Consider the following 20877-nt stretch of genomic DNA (forward strand, 5'->3'; position numbering starts at 1 on the left):
TAATTTTTGTATTTCTTGTAGAGATGGGTTTTTACCATGTTGGCTAGGTTGGTTTTGAACTCCTGACCTCAGGTGATCCACTCACCTCGGCTTCCCAAAGTGCTGGGATTACAAGTGTGATCAAATAGGCCACCGTGCCTGGCCTATTTTAACTGATTTTTATAAGTTACATCAATGATAATGGTTCTAATCTGATTCTTTCAAAGAATGTTTTGGCTGAGTGTAAACTCCTTGTGTGTAAACTTGAAATAGTAAAGTTTACCTTTAAATTTCAATATCATTATAAATAGTTAATTTAAATGTTTTAACATGCTTTTCCTCAATATTTGGCCCTCATTTAAAAAGAGATCAGATAAGAACCAACTCAAATTCCATCTGGTATTTCTTTTTATGTCGTTCAAAGTTATACATTTTAACCTTTTTTTTTTTTTTAATCATTAGGATCGTGCATTCCTAAGACAAACATAGTTGTCAGAAATTTTGCCACCAAAGGCAAATGCTTAAGGTCATGTAGGGATTGATGTCCAGAAGCCAGGACAGAAGCATGACATTGTAAATCATCATTAAGTAATGGGAATATACCTCACAGCACAAAAGCTGCATTTAGGACTTAAGGAGGGGATAGAGATGCTATGGCTGCAAGAGGAACAGAAAGGGGCCTACTCTGTGGGTCAGCAGTGAGAGGAAGAGGGCAGTGTGACCCTAGAGAGAATGGCCTCCCCAGTGAACTCAAGCTAGGGCGGGAAAGACCACAGGCCACCTGAGAAGCCAGGGGTGGTGGGACAGCATCATCATCCCTAAAAGTCCACGATCAGTCCTCTACCAGCCGAAGCTGGGTCATCCTTTCCAGGGACAAGGGACCACATGCTGGGGAAAAACCAGAGGCCATTTATTTTAAACATCACCTACTCTCACAAATTCCTTAATAAGCTTAGAGTAGGCTCATCTACAGAGTCAACTTTTAAGTGAAATTGCACAGTTCCCTCTACCACCCTGGATATTCACCTACCTGCCAATGTCAGAAATTCCTTTAGTTTGTAACAATTTGAGATAAAGCCTTTTCCTTGAAAAGGAAAAAGCTCGGTTGGAGTAACCATGATGGAGGTTAATTCCCAGTAAAATGTAATTACTCAATAAATTAAAGAATGTGTGATGATATGAGACCGGCTCAGATTTGGGAGGAGAAGGAGGTAGAGACTAGGAAGGTCTAGGAAAGAGAAAGACATGGGACAGAAGGTGCTGCCACTGTGTGGGGGAGTGGGATGGGAAGGACACAAACAAGGATGCCCAGGAAGTCAGAGAGAAACTTCTCAGGCTGACATTTTGCCAAGGCAATTCCTATTTGTCGTCAATTCTCACGGACCAGTGCAGGCATGTGTAGAGGGACTGGGTCCAGCACAGCATCCTACGTTTGCAGCTTTACTGGAATATCACCTTTAGATCTCAGGATGTGTGCCAACACATTAACTATAACCAGGTTTGTAACAAAGGCTCTTTGTGCCTAGAGCAATTATTCATCACGGGACTACTCAATGAAGACTATGTTCAAAGCTTTGCTTATTCAGTTAAAGGAAAAATGGCATGTCTCTCAGTCACAATTTGCTTTGAACTCACCCTCAGGATCCGGTTGAAATCCTCCTTGTCTACTCTTAAGAAATGGCAATTATCTTCTCGCAAGACAATAGAGGCAGCTCTCGGGGCATCATTCACTAGTGCTAACTTGCCGAAGTCATCTCCTTCATGCAGAGTGCAGACCACACCCTGAATAGAGTAGAGCATGCAGATGAAGGGGATGCCTGAAACACAGCCAACACCCCCCGCCTCCTGCCGCAAGACCCCCAGCCCCTAAAATACTGTCAATAAATGGGCTGTACCTAGGGATGCCAAAGGGGATTAATCCACTAAATTAATTAATTAAATGAAATGAAATTAAATTATGATGTTCACTTTTCTTTCATTGAGTAATATAGTCTATGGCTTAAGTATACACACTATAATCCATAAGGAGACAACCCCAGAAAGTACAATACTACTGTATGTGTGATAACTGAGATAATTTATGATTAAAGATACAATAATGTCTTTTCTACATCTAGGAACAATGTTGTGGCAAATTTAATGGTGGCACTACTTAGAGACACACCAGTAAATGGAGCATAATAAAGTTTCAGAAAGAAAAAGATATATATACCTTGCCGTAAATGACTACATTCACTGATCCTTTTAGAATAATGTACCAGGAGGTACCTTCTTCTCCCTGGTTAAACACTAGACACAAAAAGATGAAAAGACTTATGATAAGAATAGAAGCACATCAATATAAATTACAGCTTATCAAATCGTCACTTTAAGTCCCCAGAATAACGCATATGTAAAATACGAGAAACATCACTGGCAAATACTAACTTGTTCAGGTGGCATATTATCTCCTTTTCTATAGAACATGAAAGAAAAAGAAACAGTGTGTTCCTTGCTATGCCCTAAAAGATAGGTTTTTAGTAGATATCAGTTTATCAGCAATCCATTTCTTAAAGCCATACACATTTCTCCCACAATTCATTAAAACTTATACCATAGAAAAATGGATCTAAAAATGGATCTAAAGTAATCTGACATTTGAAAACATGCAAATCAGCACTGCATATTATTTACATACCTACGCACACCTGTCCCTTGGCATCCATGGGGAATTGGTGCCAGGACCTTCCAAGGACACCAAAATCCACAGACGCTCAAGTCCATGATATAAAGTGGTATATCTGCATATAATCTATACACAGCCTCTAGTATACTTTAACTCATTTCTAGATCATTTCTAGATTACTTATAATGCCCAACACAATGTAAATGCAGTGCAATTAGTTGTTACACTGTATTATTTAGTGAATAATAACAAGAAAAAAGTCTGTACACGTTCAGTAGAGACACAACCATCCATTCTCTTTTTTGGAATATTTTTGATCTTCCATGGGTTGAATCCATAAATGTGGAACACACAGATGTAGAGGACTGACTGTATTTTTTTAAAAGATGAGTTGGAATGATAACCACTACCTTCAGGGTAGGAGGAACCTTGGGCTAGGAAAGATGAGAGTGGGATAGTGGAAGGTACAAAGGGTCTTCAAGTGTTATTGCGTAATTTGTTTTTTCAATTTTTATTTTTTGAGACAGGGTCTCACTCTGTCACACAGGATGGAGTGTGGTAGTGTGATCATGGCTCACTGCAGCCTTGACCTCCTGGGCTTAAGAGATCCTTACACCTCAGCCTCCAGAGTAGCTGGGACTATAGGCGTGTACCACACCGCCTTGCTAATTTTTACGGACAGAATTTTGCCATGTTTTCCAGGCTGGTCTCAAACTCCTGGGCTCAAGCAATCCACCTGCCTTGGTCTCATAAAGTATTGGGATTACAGGCATGAGCCACTGCACCCAGTGTGCATAATTTATTTCTTTAGAAAATATGAAAAAAGGCCAGATGTAGTGGCTCACACATGTAATCCCAGCAGTTTGGGAGGCCATGGCGAATGGAGCACTTAAACTCAGGACTTTGAGATCAGCCTGGACAACAAGGGGAAACCCTGTCTCTACTAAAATATAAAAATAAAAATAAAAATTAGTTGGGCACAGTGGCACAAGCTTGTAATCCCAGTTACTTAGGAGGCTGCGGTAGGAGAATTGCTTAAACCTGAAAGGCAGAGGTGGTAGTGAGCTGAGATTGTGCCACTGCACTCCAGCCTGGGTGACAGAGCCAAAAAAAAATTATATATATATATATATATATATATATATATATATATATATATATGAAAAAAATGGCATAATGTTAGTATCTGACAAAGATTAAGAAGGTATTTGTAATATTCTGTATTTTTTGTTTAAAATATTTAACTATTTTATAAAAATGAAAACAATTAGCAAGTTTGAAGGAAAATAAAAGAATAAAAAAGAATAAGTCATTAGTAAACATTAAGAAAAAAATATGAAAGTGAGACTTTAACATTTGAAGAAGTTACATTCTTACCAAAATAGATATCAATGTCATAAATATCACAGTTGATGACTGAAAGTAAAAAAAAACACTTTTATAGTTCATGTTTCCTGCTTATTTGACTCATACAACACAGGCTGAAGAAAGAGCAAGATTTTCCAAACTGCATCTCTAAAGAGTTAACACGTGTCCATGTGAAAAGTGTTCTATGTGCCATTAGGCTCAGGAAGTATCAGTTTAAACACGGTGAACCTTTCTCCTCATTGCAGAACTTCTGAGAACACATTAGCTTGCTGCTGTCCTGTGACTGCATTTCCTGACCTTAGCAGATCACTAACTCTGTTTTTTCAAGCCAGGTTTTTGTAGAGGTACTAAGAAATGCCAGTTTACATAATATTGTTCACATCTATTCACATCAAATTTCCTTTTCTTGCTTCCAAATATAATCACAGAACTAAACTACAACTTGGATTTTGGTGAGATACGATATATTAACACTGGATATGTGTTTGAAGCAAAGAAATTCTCTCCAGCTTGGAGCCTACAGTGGAAGTGAGAGAAGAAAAAGAAGGTAGGATGGTTTGAACATCATTCTAACTAGCAACCTCAAGAAATCGATGAGTTCTTCTAAAGCTATAAACTGAATGAGGTCACTAGGAAAGGTACTGCCTCAGGCCCTTCCTGAAAAGCAGTGACTTCATACCACCCTCTTTAGACACTGTGGTGAGTCAGGAGGGGAGGGAGCGAGTGACACTCAGGCTGGGACCCACTACAGTTGCTCATACTAGAAAACCATGATACTTCAGAGTAATTGACATGTGCTGGAAATAATCACAGGTCCAGAAAAACAGAAGTGCCACAGGACACCCTGCCAAGTCACCAAGTCAGTCCCAGTGCCAATAAGCGGAGCGTTAGCAGCCTGGCTTCTGTGGCATGTGCTTGCAAGGGTGCTGGCCAGGCGGAAGCTTCCAGTACAGCTTTCACTTACACACGGTTCCTCCTTTGGCATGAGACTCAAAAATGAGAACACCTGCTAACTCTCGTTTCACCTAGAAGAAAAAGAGAAGAAACGTGCAAAGGCCATGTTTGCAGGTCTGGGCAGAAAACAGTTGTACTCTTTCTGGGGGCACGGTGCAGACTGTCCTGGGGTTTCCCATGCAGTCCTCTCTCACCTTGCTTGCTGCTGCTGCTGCTGTCACCTAAAATCACTTTCACTCGATTCGCTGCTTGGTTTTTAAAGCTTGTAGCTATTTTTATAGAATAGCTTATAGCTAATTCATACCAGACAACCTCCTTAGAGACTGTTTAAAACGTGGCCCCACCTGCATTATCTAGCCGACTTGTCTGCCTGTCTTTTGCTGTTGGTGAGAAGGGGAGACCATGTACATCATATGATTCTGTCGCTACTAGTGGCTCTTCCTTGCAACACATATAATGCATCATGGCAAACATGTTGGAAAATTCAATGTCTTGAAGTTGAATAAGGAAGTCTAAATGAGTGAACATATTTATATTCTCAGTTAAAACTCCAGATTATTCTGAGATAGCTACAATTTAAATTTTTTTAAAAATTCCAAATTATGGTCCCAAATCATGGTTCTGTCTTTCTAAGAACACAGTAACTTGAGATTTTTCTATGCCTGGGTACCTGGGGTTTGAGGTAGAAGATAAGACTATCCACAATCCTCTTAACTCCACCAAGACCACCAGGGCAGTCAGATCAGGGGCATGCTGGGTTCCTGAAGCACAGGTGGGGAGCCCTATATATACGAGGGTTTCCCAGGTGAGGCTCCCAGGCACTACACCTATGCCCTGTGGAGAGAGTAAGGATGGCAAGGGCAGTGGCAGGTAGGAGAGAGGCAGGGCTGGACCACTCCCCTGGGTAGTCCATGTAGGTGAGCAAGTTTCCAGACCCTCAGTGGTGCCAGAGGTGGGAGACATGTGAAGCAGGTTTGTCTCCAGTTGTAGGGGAGAGGGGACTTGAAGTCTTCCTGCTTGGAGCTGGGCAAATGCCTCACTGCTCTCAACAGAGACCTCAGCTTATCTCCAACAGCAGGGACCAGCAGGTACTGATACTGTGAGGTAGCAGAACATCACTTTCAGTGAGCTAGGAATAAAAACAAATGAGGCATCGAGATCTTTCTTAAGGACCTCAGTATATACTCTGTGAAAGTTGAAAGCACTTCCTTCTTCTTCTTGACTTATTAGTGTGTAGGACATGCGTGTGGCCTACAAATCATATTGTTATGGGAGGAGGTCTTCCTATCTCTATTCAGAGGCAAAATTTCTCTCTCCTAAATATTCTAATCAGGTAAAAGTTCAGAATCAGATACGGCCACTGGGTCATCTTTTATTAGCGGGTAGTGTTATTGTGATCAATATATCTAAACTGATGCTCTCTTGAACTTTCTGCTTCCATTCACAAGAAGGCAGCAAACCCTGGTGGAGTTGGCCCCATGAGCCAAGACAGGTCATCCAGATTTCCCTCTTTCCACCTTCTGGCTACATGTCATGGCAGGATTCCGACTCCCTCCCAGGCCTGGCTCTCTTATCTGAGTGTGCAGGTTCCAAAATTCACATTCAGAGATATGAAGCACATGTTCCAACCCTACTCACATCAGGCTGCTCTGGGGTGTAGGGCACATGGGCAGCTACCAATAATGGGATAACACTTAATTCCCCTTCAGTGACTGTTCTTGGGTGTAACTTCCTCAGCATCTCGTAAGAGAGTAGAGGTGATTTATGAGGTGAAAACCAGGCATTCTTTCCCCCCACTTCATCTTCCTACTCCCCTCTGTCCTACCAGTGCATTTATCTCAGAGTCTTCTAACCATGCTAAACTAAGAGACAACTTACTGTGGTAGAAAGATGGGATAAGGCTTTAATATGAAGGAGCTCTTCATAGATTATCTCTAGGTCATCCACAGTCCTCTGGCCAGGTCTACAAAGAAACAAAGGAAAAAGGAAATATGGAAAAAGGGCACCACTAGGGTTTCAAACATGAAAACGGATCCAGGTGTCAGTAACATGCTCAGGGATTTCTTCTGCATAAAAAGATACTGGCAGAGGGAAAGGTTGCGCCAGTATAATCCCTAAGGGGATTTTTGAAAGAAATGTGTTCCTTGATGAAAGGATATGGGAGAAAGCCAAAGTGCACAGGACCCCTTCTCTTCTGACCTCAGAGGGAAGAGCGCCTCCACTCAAATGGTAGTTGGCTAACTCATCTCTCACTTTGTAGACAATTGCTCTAAAAAAGTTGCTTTTCATTACCACCTTAATCAGTAATGGCAAAACATGTCTTTTAACACGACTGGAAACAAGTGGTATCATCAACTTGACAACCGATCTAAATTCCTTGAGATCTTGTGTGCTATCTTAGACTAGCAGAATAATAATGCCGCTGTCACTATTATTTGGGGTTATATAATGTTTTTTTCTGGAGGACTCAAATACAGGATGCATGCAGACTCAACATTTTCTTTTCTAGCCCTGGGAGATAAGGGCATGAGATGAAGAGAAGGCAAATGGTAGCATCTGGGGTTGGTAAGAGAAGGCAAGAAGGGAGGTATGTGTCCACATCCCAAACTCCGTTACAAGGACCACCACTCTCCATGAGATGTTAATCATAATCATTTTTATTCTAAAATCTATTATGAAACTAGAATCCAATAACATGCCTTTAAGGACCTCGGCATGTAATCTGCGAAAGTTGAAACCAGCTCCTTCTTCTTTAATTATTAGTATGTAGGACATGTGAGGGGCATGAAGGTGCCGTGGACATTTTTGGCATTGGAAGACTGAATAGATTTCTAATCACTTTTCATATTTGTAATTATTTTGAAATCATTCATAGTGTTTTATTATATTAATGGTAGGGGATGCAACTGGTCAGTAACTTGAACTTTTTGTTGCTCCCTGCAAAATAAAGAATCCTAAGTAATATGCTTTTGAAACTTGAAAACAAACTAATGGGTTACTCAGAGAGTTCTCGGAAGTCAACTGAGAAACAATCTATACATTGATGGACAGGCAGCATTTACTCTCAGCTATTTGCTGCAGTTATGAATGTTATCTGTTACATAATCATTGGTCTATTTGTACACTTTTTCCTAAAATTTTAACAATTTATGATATTATTAAATATTATTGTAATTACTACTAATTAAACATTAAACCCTTAATGAACTACTACTGATGATATAACATCATGACATTATCATTTATAAAGTGTTCCTTGGTCAAATAAATTTGAGAAATATTGTTGTACTGAACGCAGCACTGGATTCAGGGTCTGAAAATCAAGTTTAAAATCAGTGCAACTGCTCCCCAGCCATGTGACATCAAAGTCTTAGTCTCATATGAAAACTGGGGACAATACGTTTCCGAGAGAGATGTGAGAGCTAACAGAAGGAACAACCGTAAAGGTGTCTACATATTTATCTGTGCAAGTGAAACAAAACCCAGCAAAGTGATATTCAAAACTCAGACCCTTGCAGAAGCAGTTAAACAAACTTACAAATGAAGTATGACATTTGGTCTACGAGAGTACATCTGAAACTTAGTCTATTATTAGGTAGGTACTCTTACTCATCGAAACTGAATTATAAATATTCTAAAATAGTTAATTGGATTAAATAATTTTGCAACCATATTCTAATATGGGGAAGATGACAGATTTAGTGGGGTCTAACTGGAGGAAGAAAACTCTGCATACTTTGCACAGTACCTTCCCAAGGACAGCTTTAACATGAACAAAAGAATATTATAATGTTCCCTTATGGAATCAACAGGGGCTATCTTCCTAATCCTGACCGTATAAAAACAGATACTAAATCCATGACCTGGGAGGCACTAGTCAGGTCCACCTCCTGCTAAGGGTCACCACTGAGACACACAACTGCACACCAATCTCGTGCTTATGGTGGAACCCACAAAGTATGGGACCCATAAAGGTGCTGAAGCTGCGGCCACAGGGGCTCCAAAGGAGCCAGGCCTTCTCAGCCAGAGGCCTAATCTACTACTTGACTTGGACATGGGGATTTTGAAACTGGGACCCTTGGGGATTTAAAAGTCAATCAAGTCACCTTCATCTATCCACTACTATAGAGGCAGCTAATGTGAAAGTCTCAAGGTAGGTGTAATAGGATTATGGATCTTCAGATGAGAAGCAGCCCTGCTGTTCTTGCTACTTGACATCAGCAGCAAATAACACGGAACTCTCCTAGAAGGCTGGCTAGACAAGAAAGCAGTCACCAAGTCTCATTCGCACCTCCATGGGGTAGGCTGTTACGGTGAGAGGAGAAAACCTCAGCTGGGAAAAGAAAGGCTTAGAATTCTGCTCTAAAATCTCGACATGTTCAAAGCTATGATTTTTGCGAGCAGATCTCTATGAGGTTAGGATGAATGTTTATGTAATATAAATATGAGATCTGTATTACTCCACTTTTATGGATTTCTTTTTTAAAAATGCTGTCCGGCCTGGGTGTTGCTGGAACACACCTGTAGTCCCAGTGCTTTGAGGGACCGAGGCCGGGGGATCACTTCAGGTCAGTTTGAGACCAGCCTGGGCAATATAGTAAGACCCTGCCCCTACACACACATATGTAATGCTACCATTTGGGTCCACAAGTCTCAACATATTAATAATATTGCAGCTGAGATTTGAAACAGGATGAAGAACTGTCAGACCCTCAATACCATATACTAAACATTTGACATTGTGGTTCAAGGCTAAACTTTGAGCTGTGACAGCTAGTATTAGAATCTGTATGAAGTATAGAAGGAGAGAGGTAAAGATGGCCGAATTCCAGCTCCGTTTGAACCATGCTCAGTTTAACCACGACCCTCCACCACTGAGCCCGCCTGAAGCTCTCTCCTCTCCCCATGCTCCTCCCCCTTGGCCCCCTTCCTGCTCTACTGAACATTTTTCCTCAATGTCTTTTTGGTTTGTTGTTCTTTTGTCTACCCCTTATATTGTGTTCGGCCCCCAAGGCTTTGTTCTACCTTCTCTCCCTGGGAAAAACCTTCAACTTCCATCTAGATAATGATGAGATCTAAACTTTGTTCTCCAAATAGCCCTCTTTTCTGAGTTCCAAGGGCTTCCTGGCCATCTCTTCCTAGATAACTCACAAGGACCACCAGCTTAATCTATCTAGAAGTGCTCCCTCTTCACCACACAGGCTCCTGGAAAAAAAGATCTTGACTTCCGTCTCCAGACTTATCTACCTCCCCTCTTCACATCTTCCCTGATAGCTACACTCTCTCCAGCTATCCCAGGCACCTCTCCATTCCTTGAACATGCTAAGCTTTTCATACCTGCAAGACTTTTTGCATGCTCCTCTCTTCGCTGAAAATACTTTTGCTTCTGCCTCAAGCCCAGCTCAATGGCATCTTTCCTAAGTGAAACTGGTTCTCGAACCTTCTTTGCCCAGGCTGGAGTGCAGTGGTACGATCTTGGCTCACTGCAAACTCTGCCTCCAGGGTTCAAGCCATTCTCCTGCCTCAGCCTCCTAAATAGCCAGGATTACAGGCACATGCCACCACATCTGGCTAATTTTTGTATTTTTTGGTAGAGACAGGGTTTCACCATGGTGGCCAGGCTGGTCTCGAATTCCTGACCTCATGTGGTCCATCGACCTTGGCCTCCCAAAGTGCTGGGATTACAGGCATCAGCCACCACACTAGGCCCACTCTCTAACATTTATTCCTCCATGGCACACGGTCCTACTGGTATGATAATTACAACATACTGTCACGAACGTTATTTGCTTAAATATCCATAACTCTAGACTGTTCTTCTCAAGAGAAGTAGTATCTGGTAGTGCAAAGGCACTGGATTGGAAGCAGAAACTGAATCTGAGATCTAAGTCATGAACTTCCTAGTTGCCCAACTGATCTAATGACTTGTTTCTGCATCTGTAAAATGGGAATAATACAAGGGATTTGTTATAAAGGTCAAATCAGGTAATATACATGAAGCTTTGTGTGTACTGAAAATATAGTACAAATGTAAGATGGTATTGTTATCAGGGTGGGTGTTTAATATGGCTCATCGGATGAGTGAACACACGAGTTCCCACAATTCATGCTGAATTGAGGGTCTGCCCAAGGGAGATGGCAGTGGCGCTATGGAGCAGTTCTTCTGCAGCCTGAGGGAGCTGCGTCCTTATGCTCTGTTGTCCTGCCCACTGAGGTTAAGCAAGGCAAGGCATCCGTGGCACAGCTCACTTGTGGTACAGGACACATTTGTTTCATGGCAAATAGTTAATTATTAATAAAGGGAGGAGATGTGAAAATGATGGCCCGCGCCTCTTACTCTCAATTCTGTGAAAGGATAGAAAAGATCATTTCTCGACAGATACAGGTGAGGGGACGGAAGACAGCAAACCACATTGCCATGATTATAGATTTACTCATTTAGTTGTGAGAAAGTCCCATCTTAAACCAGCTAAATGTACTCAGTCTACCTATGTCAACACCAGTGGGGAGTTGAACGGAAGTTCGTGCAAGACCAACAAGCAGCATCTTGCTAATCTCTTAATTTTAGCCAGATTTTTGTCTGCCATGCTAAAGGTTTGGCAGAAAAGATATTCTGACATCTAAAATGGCACTGGAAAACAAACGAGCAACACTACCACTACAAACAATTAACTATCAGCAGACCAGACAGTTTTAGGAATTCCTGGATAATAGAAAGCAGATGACAAAAGAATGTCTGAGAAACAAGACCGGAAGCAGCCAGCTCAACCCTTGGGAAGAAAACCGTCACTGGAATAACAAGGCATCACTGATAAGACAGCACTGAATCAGTCAGCCCAGAGGGCAGGAGAGGGTGAGGTCAGACGGGTTGATGAAAAGGCCCACCACTTGGTCAGGCCCCTCCCCTCCTACCCCTGTCACACTCAGCGGTGGATGGGGCAGAGTTACTGCCAGGCAAGACCTTGAGACCTGCTCTCTAAGACAGATGCCCAGGAGGACTCAGGGTGAACACTGGAGCCTGGGAGAAGCAGAACAGAGGGTGTAAAAACCCCAGGTTCTTCCAGGAGACACAGGAGGAAAAGGAGGCAGCTCTCCCAAGAAGAGCAGGGAAGGGCTCTGTTCCCAGGAAATCCTTTCTATTTTGGCAGCTAGTGAGAGGAAAGGGGATGGCGTGCGCCTGCCTGCTCCCCAGGTATCTCTCCCAAAGTAAAGCCTGCCAGGAAACCTGCATCCTTGCAGGGCCAGCCCCCCACTTCCAAGGGAAGCTCTGTGGGGGTTGTGACCACCACGTCTGCACAGAAGCCCACATGGGCAGCCTGCCCAACCTCCTGGTCTTTCATTCATCAATAACCCACACAGAGAAAGAGAGGCTTCCACGGGACTCCCTGGATTCCTCAGAGAGATCCACGCAGCTGTTCAAGACTAAAGGGAATGAAGCCTAAAAACGGTTGCGTTTCTGAATCCTAAACAACACACGTGAGCTGAAAAGAAAAAAAGAGAAACACGACAAGAACAAAACCCCAACCCTGTGGTCTGAGGTAGTCATGATAATCACAGGGCAGATGACTATCATTTGGTAGTCCACGCAGGCAGCAAAGAACTTTTCGGTCCTGTTTACAGCCCATGTTTTAATGAGGTGAGAGAAGTCAGGGCTGCCAGGTATGAAGACACTTACTTTTAAAAATGAGGATATTCACAGCTAGCAAAGCAACAAAAGCACTCGTGAGAAGTTTGCTGTGAGCCAGGACACTGTCCCTTGGGAGCCTCAACATGTCATTAGGATTGAAAGTTGAGATGAGACCCAGGGAGGAGACCAGGTGGAGCAAAAGTCAGTCTGGTCAACCTGTGCCCACCAAAGTGCATCAAACTGGAGCCCCCTCCCACCCCGGGGGGGGTCTGAGCGTTCCTGGCAGCAGTAACAGAAACAGCCCAGCCTTTCAGAGGCTCCCAGCTCGGAGCGGCTGTGCCATCTAGTGTCTCAGAAAAGGCTCACCTCTCTACTCTCACATCAGACAAAGGTTCTCCCCGGATCCACCCCCACCCCTCAAAGAGCACCCGATCACATCTAAAACTGAGCGCTCCCCACCACAATCCCTGAACAAAGTCGCATTTTAAAAGTGGGTTTCTCTTGGCAAACAGTGGCATTAAGCACCTTTCCTGCTTTGGTCTTTACGGGGGTGATAGGGAAAAAAAATGGAGAAGAGATCCTGCAAATCAGCCCCCAGACTGTTCAAACAGTAATGAAAGGGTCCCAAGGACTGAAGGCAATTTGGCTTTCAAGAGTAAAGGGAACGCTGCGCCCGAGCAGGAGGAGAGAACTCCCATGCTCCTTCACAAGAGTAACCTACAAGGCTGGGGAAGTGAATTGACTCTCTGACTGCTCTGAGTGGCAGCCGGTGAATGTACCTGGTCTTTACTTGTCCTTCTCCAGATGTCACAGGGAGAGATATTAGGCATCCCTGCTTCTTTACAAATCTGCGTGGTGCCACATTGATGTGGATTTGTCGGATCCCGCTGTGGAAAGGCCTAGTTTCTGCAGGGGTTGCATTCTGGCAGCAATGTCTAGTTACAGACAAGATAATAAACGGGGATGGATAGGGAAGCAGTTTATACATTAAAGGATGGGAGGGCTCAGGTGATATTGGAAGCTGCTGGTAAATAGAGTTTTATCAAGGAATTTATCAAGGTCAGAGACAGAGCTCCTCAGTTATTGGAACGTGGATAAAATGAGGATTCATCCAGCCTCCAAGCAGCACATTGGCATGACTGTGGTAAAATATGCAGGTAAAATAGCAAATAACCCAGTCCTCTAGACCTGTTGCCTAGCAGACCTTGGTACAAGGGGAAAACACCCAGAGAAGTCAACATTATAAATATCTATATAAGCCATAGTGAAGCTTCGGGTTTTAAAAAAAAAAAAAAATGCTCTTTTTCGTGTGTGAGATGGGGGGCTGCTTTATTTTTGATGTAACGCTTCATCTCCATCCACCTGATTCTCTGACTTTTAAGTCCTTTCTCAAACTTGGACCATTTTCCAACACTGTTAAGATCTTCTTAAGGTTTCGCTCTTCCACTTCCCTTAAAGGAAAGTTTAGTGCAGTTTTGCACTTTCTTGTCTAGCAAAACCAGCAAAGCATGTTTTATCTTTGCTTCACCTTTCAGGACCCCTGCTTCTTAAGTGTCAGAGACACTCCAGGAACCTGGTGACTGCACATTTAAAGTGTCCTACCCAGCTCCGACTGCTCAGCTTCCTGCCCTGCCACCACCCCCTCACCTTATCTTTAACCCCCTAAAGGACATTTTAAGTTCATTTTCTAGTTCTAATAGCAGAGCTTGTGTACGCAGGGATCTTTTCCTGCTTTGTGAAGTCAGAAATGAATACAGTCCGCAACTGCAATAAAGGGCAAAAGCTTCACGAATATTTGTGAGAAATGAAGTCATCCCTGTCAGGACATGGGATAAGGGTTCCATAAATCATGACCTCTGAGTACTAAGTGCTTTTAGGACAAGGTGGTTTCATGTTTAGAAACTGAATGTGCCCAACATTCTTCCAGCAAAAGTGTTTACTACAAGGACACTCGAGGAGTTTAACATTAAACCTTTTAAAAGGTACAAGTACCAATATTTTTCTTTAAAACACCTAAGCAGCAAGTTGAGAAGAACAAATAAATTTGGTTGGAGTCAGATAGTATAACTGCTTGCCTTTGAGGATGAAATATACATGTGAGAGGGAAAATGCAAATTTTTTTGAGAAGGTGCTATATGAATGCATTATTACTTTTTCCTTGCAAAATGTCAATTCTTAATTAATCAGGGATATAGGTTATTCATATTTTGTGGTTATTTCACTGCTTGTTCAGTAGATTCACTACTGAGGACACACTTGAAGCAACCTAGTAGAGAGAAAAAAATATCGTTCATGAAAAAATAAATAAATAAAATTGAACTTGGAGTAAGATTTGGATCAGTTCCCGGTTCAGCCATATATACGGTTGTGTGATGTTAAGAAAGGCATTTGGCATTGACTAAGCTCAATTTCTTTGTCAGGACACAGTGGATTATCATTAGCTATGCTTAGTTTACAGAGCTTTTTAGTGGCTCAAAGAGGGGACGGACGTGAGATCACTATATAAACTATATAGTGGTATTCAAATACTAGTGATTAAGTTTGGTTTGTGGTTCTGGCTAGAGGGTTGCTGTGGAGTAAGTTGACTCTTCCCAGAGCTGTGGGTTTCCAGTAGTTTTTACATGATCTTTAGACTAAATTTTCCAGCAATTTTTCAAGGGAGCTGTGAAGAGAGGCAGATTAATTATAAGTTGGGTACCAGATTTGGCAAATAAAAATATTGCATGAAATATACTTATATCAGAACATTGTTTGTTATTCATCTGAAATTCCAGTTGAACTGGACATCCTGTATTTAACCTGGCAACCCTAATCATATGGCAATTAAAACTATAAAGCACTTCATTTCTGTGCAATCAGTTTGACAATGGATTTTAAAACTTTAGACCCATATGGCCCGTTGGATTCTGCTCCTGGCAATACACAGTAAAACTCAGAATATAAGAGAAAAATAAAAGAATTATAGGTTCCAGAAGCACATAACTCTCCCAGGAAAAAATAATCTTCACCATTATCTTAACCCATTATAGATTAGTAGCATGCCTGGGAACCTCCCACGTCAGAGGACTTTTTCCACAGTGGATGGTGCACTCCATTCTGGTCTATACGGTAAAAATGTAATGAAATTAGATTAGTTTGTAATAATTATTTTATTTTTTTGAGACAGAGTCTCGCTCTGTTGCCCAGGCTGGAGTGCAGCGACAAGATCATGGCTCACTGCAGCCTCCACTTCCCAGGCTCAGGTGATTCTCCCACCTCAGCCTCCCAAGAGCTGGGATTACAGGCATGCACTATTACACCTGGCTAATTTTTGTATTCTTTGTAGAGATGGGATTTCACCATGTTGCCCATCCTGGTTTCAAACTCCTGGGTTCAAGCGATCTGGGTGCCTCCGCCTCCCAAAGTGTTAGTATTATAGGTGTGAGCCACTGCATCTGGCCTTGTAAGAATGATTTTAAATTGGATTTCCATGACACCTTTCCTTACCAATGTTCAAAGCTTAAGCCTGTGAGTCCATTGTGAGGTCCCTTTGAAATGTGGCAGGTGGTAGGGCACAGGCTCAAGAGTCAAGCAGACCTGAGTTGAATCCTGAGTCCAGTGCTTTCTTGATAACCATAGGCAAGTGACTCAGCCTAAGCCTCTGTTTCCTAGTCCATAAAATGGGAGTAATATTAAGCAGCTACCTCAGAGTTTTGTCAAAGGAATTCGATTAATTGTTTTGCACAGTGTCTAGCACATACATGCTCAACAAATGGTGGCTATAATTAAATTCAGTTGGCACTTATGTTTTCATTTCCAATCTATTGTGAAGTAGGGAGAGGGCAAGGAGATATTATTGAATTCCTTTTATATCTTAAGAGACGTGTAACCTGAAGATGTTAGATGATGTAATGGTAAACTGGCAAGAATAGAACTCAGGGCTATTGCACTCAGTAGTATTTTCACTTTATTTAGAAGTGAATAAAGTGGGTCAAACACATGTATCTCAAAGGCTGTCATTTCAAACTATAACAAATATCATCTCATAAAACTCAGTATCTGGCTTTCTGTCTTTAGTTGGCCCCTCCAATCTACTTTCTGGAGATAGCAGAGAAACCAACATACTGTGAATCTGATCATACCACACCTCCCTCTAAAACTCTTCAGTGGTGCCCCAAATGGCTATAAAATAACATCCAAGGTATACAGAAGGCATGGCTGATGCCCTCCACTGACCTCAGCCTAACTCTCTAGCCAGTCACTCTCTCAGTGTGAAACAGTTCACAGTTCCCTGCAGAACTTCCCCAGCATCTTTCTGTCCCACTTGTGTCCCTGTCCAGCTAGGAGTGCTTTCTTTGTTCTGGGAAGAAGAGTATGAAAACGTTATTTTTATGCTACTCTTAAGAAGAAAGGTGCTGGGCCCAGTGGTTTATGCCTGTAATTCCAGCACTTTGGGAGGCTGAGGTGGGAGGATTACTTGAGCTCAGGAATTGAAGACTAGCCTAGGCAACATAGTGAGACCTTGTCTCTACAAAAAAAACCTAAAAGATTAGCCAAGCATGGTGGTGCACACCTGTAGTCCCAGCTATTTGGGAGGCCAAGAGGGAAAGGACCATTTGAGCTCAGGAGGTAAAAATTGAAGTGAACTGAGATCACACCATTGCACTCCAGCCTGGATGACAGAGTGAGACCCTGTCTCAGGAAAAAAAAAAAAAAAAAAGAAAGAAAGAAAGAAAGAAAAGAAAAATAGAAAGGGCTTGAGAAACAACCTAAATATCCAATAATCACAAACTGAATGCATTAAAGAACATTCAGAGGATAAACTACTCTGCATCTATGTAAAAGCTCCATCCTTAAAGAATAGTTAACTTTAAGGGAGAATGCCATGATGTTATTAAGTGTAAAAAGTTAGGATTTAAAAAATAACCAGAAGGTTAGGCACCAAAATGTTAACAGTAATTAACTGAGATATGTGATTGCAGGTGTTATTTCTTCTTTTTAAATTCTTGTCAGTAGCTTCTAAATTTTCTCCAATAAAGAGATCGACTTTAACAATAAAAAGTCATTAAAACCCTGAGGCGATCTCATCATAAACCCTAAACTGTAGATGAGCAGCTAAGTTCATCCTCCCCTCTCCTGAATCTGAATCATAAAGGTAGCAATCCAGTGGTTGGTTTATTGGTCATGTGGATATGAGGAGTAAGAATAAATTGGGCCAGGCGCAGTGGTTCATGCCTGTAATTCCAGCACTTTGGGAGCCCAAGGCAGGCAGATCACGAGGTCAAGAGATTGAGACCATCCTGGACAACATGGTGAAACTCTGTCTCTACTAAAATACAAAAATTAGTGTGCCTGTAGTCCCAGCTACTCAGGAGGCTGAGGCAGGAGAATGGCTTGAATCTGGGAGGTAGAGGTTGCGATGAGCCGAGATTGTGCCACTGCACTACAGTCTGGTGACAGAGCAAGACTCTGTCTCAAGAAAAAAAAAAAAAAAAGAATAAATTGCTTTTATGGGGAGAGGCAAAGAAATGACCCACATAATGGAATCATTTAGGTAAATTCTCCAAGCTTTCACTTGCAACACCAAAATCTCTCCAGTAAAGGCCAAGGCGAAGGTCACCATGCAGTGAAGGAAGGATTCACAGTGACTGTCTTACTTCATAAGCCTAGGATCTTACAGTTGAGCCTTTCTTCTCATCTTATTAGCATATGAGATAAAATTCCTAACTGTGGACATTCTCTTGACACATCCCAGCAGAAATCAATACTGTAACCACCACCAATTTTAGATTTGCTAATCTGGAATCCCCTGAGGAAACAAATCCTCCTATAATTACCAGGATTTCAAATTCCAGACCCTGGAAAACAGTTTAGACAAATAAAGATCCTATTAAAACAGGCGCAGCTAATTAAGACAAAATACACAGCCTCTCATGCATCCTCTAGAGCAAGTGGGTGGAATGGAATAGCAGTGGGGTGGTCTCCACCCAGCCTCTGCTGGACAGCCTTGCATTAGGGCAGCCAATTAAGGGATAAACAATACCCTCCCCAACCCCACTCATAGTATTTTGCCTTTATGACATTTAATCCACCTTAAATTGTTGTCTTTCAACCTTACGCCCCATAGCATATGTTTGATATGAAGCCAATGTATCTCATGTTTCCATTTTTTTTTTTTTTTTTTTGAGGCAGAGTTTCGCTCTTGTTACCCAGGCTGGAGTGCAATGGCGCGATTTCGGCTCACTGCAACCTCCGCCTCCTGGGTTCAGGCAATTCTCCTGCCTCAGCCTCTTGAGTAGCTGGGATCACAGGCACGCGCCACCACGCCCAGCTAAGTTTTTGTATTTTTAGTAGAGACGGGGTTTCAACTTGATCTCTTGACCTCGTGATCCACCCGCCTCGGCCTCCCAAAGTGTTGGGATTACAGGCGTGAGCCACCGCTCCCGGCCTATGTTTCCATATTTCTTAATGCCTTAGCAGTATGGGCAGTAAAAAAAACAAAACAAAACAAACAAACAAACAAAAGACAAAAAAAAAAAAAAAAAAAAAAGACACTTCCAGGACCTTTGAATCAGCTCTCAGTTTTCCGGAGCAAGGTGCTCAGCTGGTCTCTTCAAAGACAACAATGATACTGGCAGTTCTTGATCAATTAAGCTTGTTTTCTTTCCATTAAAGTAAAATTAAGTAGTAACTCCGAGCAGATTTAAAAAATGAGGTGTGTGTGTACGTGCATGTAGAGGTGGAATGTCTGTCTCCTAAAATTAGATTTCTTACATCTCACATTTCCATCACTTGGAATTGCTATTCCAACAGAAAGAAAACTGAAGAGTCAAAAGAAGAAACTGCCAGCCCAATTCCGATGATTACAAAGTTTCAGAAAACCTGGGGAGATGGGAAAATCCCAGGGGCAACGGAAATATTAATTTATCACATAAATAAACTCAAGTTTCTGTGTTTTTGACCCAGTTGGAAGACTTTCCAACTTTCCAACAATTAATGTTTTATATTTATATATATATATTTCTCTATGATCAGGCCCAAATGACTTATCTCTTTCTCAACTTACTTAGGCTTCGAGGCCAGGCATCCTCAAACTACGGCCCGGGGGCCGCATGCGGCCCCCTGAGGCCATTTATCCAGCCCCTCGCCACACTTCAGGAAGGGGCACCTCTTTCATTGGTGGTCAGTGAGAGGAGCACAGTATGTGGCGGCCCTCCAACGGTCTGAGGGACAGTGAACTGGCCCCTTGTGTAAAAAGTTTGGGGACGCCTGTTCTAGGCTGTCAAACATTTTCAGAACTGCAGAGCTAAATTTCGATTTGGGAAACAGTATCTACTTAACTGCCCTCCCACCTTTAGGCTGGTCTCTGATCGACCATCCTGAACAGTGGAGCCTATGTCTCACTCTACTTGGAAGGAGAGTTTGGAAGGCTTGTATAGCAGAGCATCCCGTCTCCTTGAAGCCTCTTTTTCATCTACAGTTGGCCTCAAGTTTACAATACTCTGCTTACCTAGTCACTCCAGATCTTTTTACATGTGTTTCTCTAACCAAAGTACCTGCTCAAAGAAAACCAAAATGCACATTTCTACTAGTAAGAGTCTCCATTATATCTACTTGCTGTAGGGTAACCTCTTGTTTTCAGATTTATAAACAAAGCAAAATCAAAACAATCAGCTTTGAGAGATCATTCTGTGTTTGATGGCCCCGTCTTGGAGCTACAGCCACAGCACCGTCAAACTGTCATCCTTCTGTGGCACTTGCCCCCAAATGCCATCCAGGTCTGCACCTGCGAAACCAGGATGGGCATTGTGAGTCACTCTGTCTGCCACCACATAAAAGCTAATTTCACATGCAGAATGTATGTTTTTTTTCAATACCAATAGCAACAAGAGTGTGCCAAAAAATTTCCCCTGAAGCTCTATTCTGTTTTTTAAACTACAGAACATTCTTTCATAGTTTGACAGTTAAAATGCCGCAGTTAATGTAATAAACAGAGAATTTTTCTAAGTAGCCTGTCAAAACAAGTGACACTTTTTTTTTTTTGCCAGCAAGTCTCAGATTCAGAACAATAGGAAGTACCTTTCAAAGCAACATCTTCATTATACAATCAAATTCTCAACGTAATCTTCTCATCAAAGAATATTGTGTTATTTCTTTGCCAGTAATTATCAGAGTTCTGCAACCTCTTTGGCAGTGGTGATTATTATAAAATGCAGCTGTGCTGAGTCTAAAAGTCAGAGGGTCCTGCCCTGGTCAGTATGAATTCAATGTATTTCATGCCTCCACATTTCCTAGTGACTTAGGA

At 42.1% G+C, this 20877-nt stretch overlaps 1 protein-coding gene across 6 annotated transcripts in view; it reads right to left on the reverse strand.

Moving 5' to 3' along the window:
• Nucleotides 1-20877, reverse strand: part of RAPGEF4 (Rap guanine nucleotide exchange factor 4) — a 329303-nt gene that overhangs the window by 61649 nt on the left and 246777 nt on the right. For all 6 annotated transcript variants that reach the window (XM_039469846.2, XM_010352028.3, XM_074399463.1 and 3 more), the window contains 4 exons: nt 6845-6929; nt 4977-5037; nt 2192-2268; nt 1615-1761 (listed from right to left, as the gene is read on the reverse strand). In XM_039469846.2, coding sequence (XP_039325780.1) covers nt 1615-1761; nt 2192-2268; nt 4977-5037; nt 6845-6929 — 370 coding nt within the window. The remainder of the gene's footprint in view (nt 1-1614; nt 1762-2191; nt 2269-4976; nt 5038-6844; nt 6930-20877) is intronic.

This window comes from Saimiri boliviensis, chromosome 5, assembly GCF_048565385.1.
Source record: "Saimiri boliviensis isolate mSaiBol1 chromosome 5, mSaiBol1.pri, whole genome shotgun sequence".
Classification (NCBI taxonomy): domain Eukaryota; kingdom Metazoa; phylum Chordata; class Mammalia; order Primates; family Cebidae; genus Saimiri; species Saimiri boliviensis.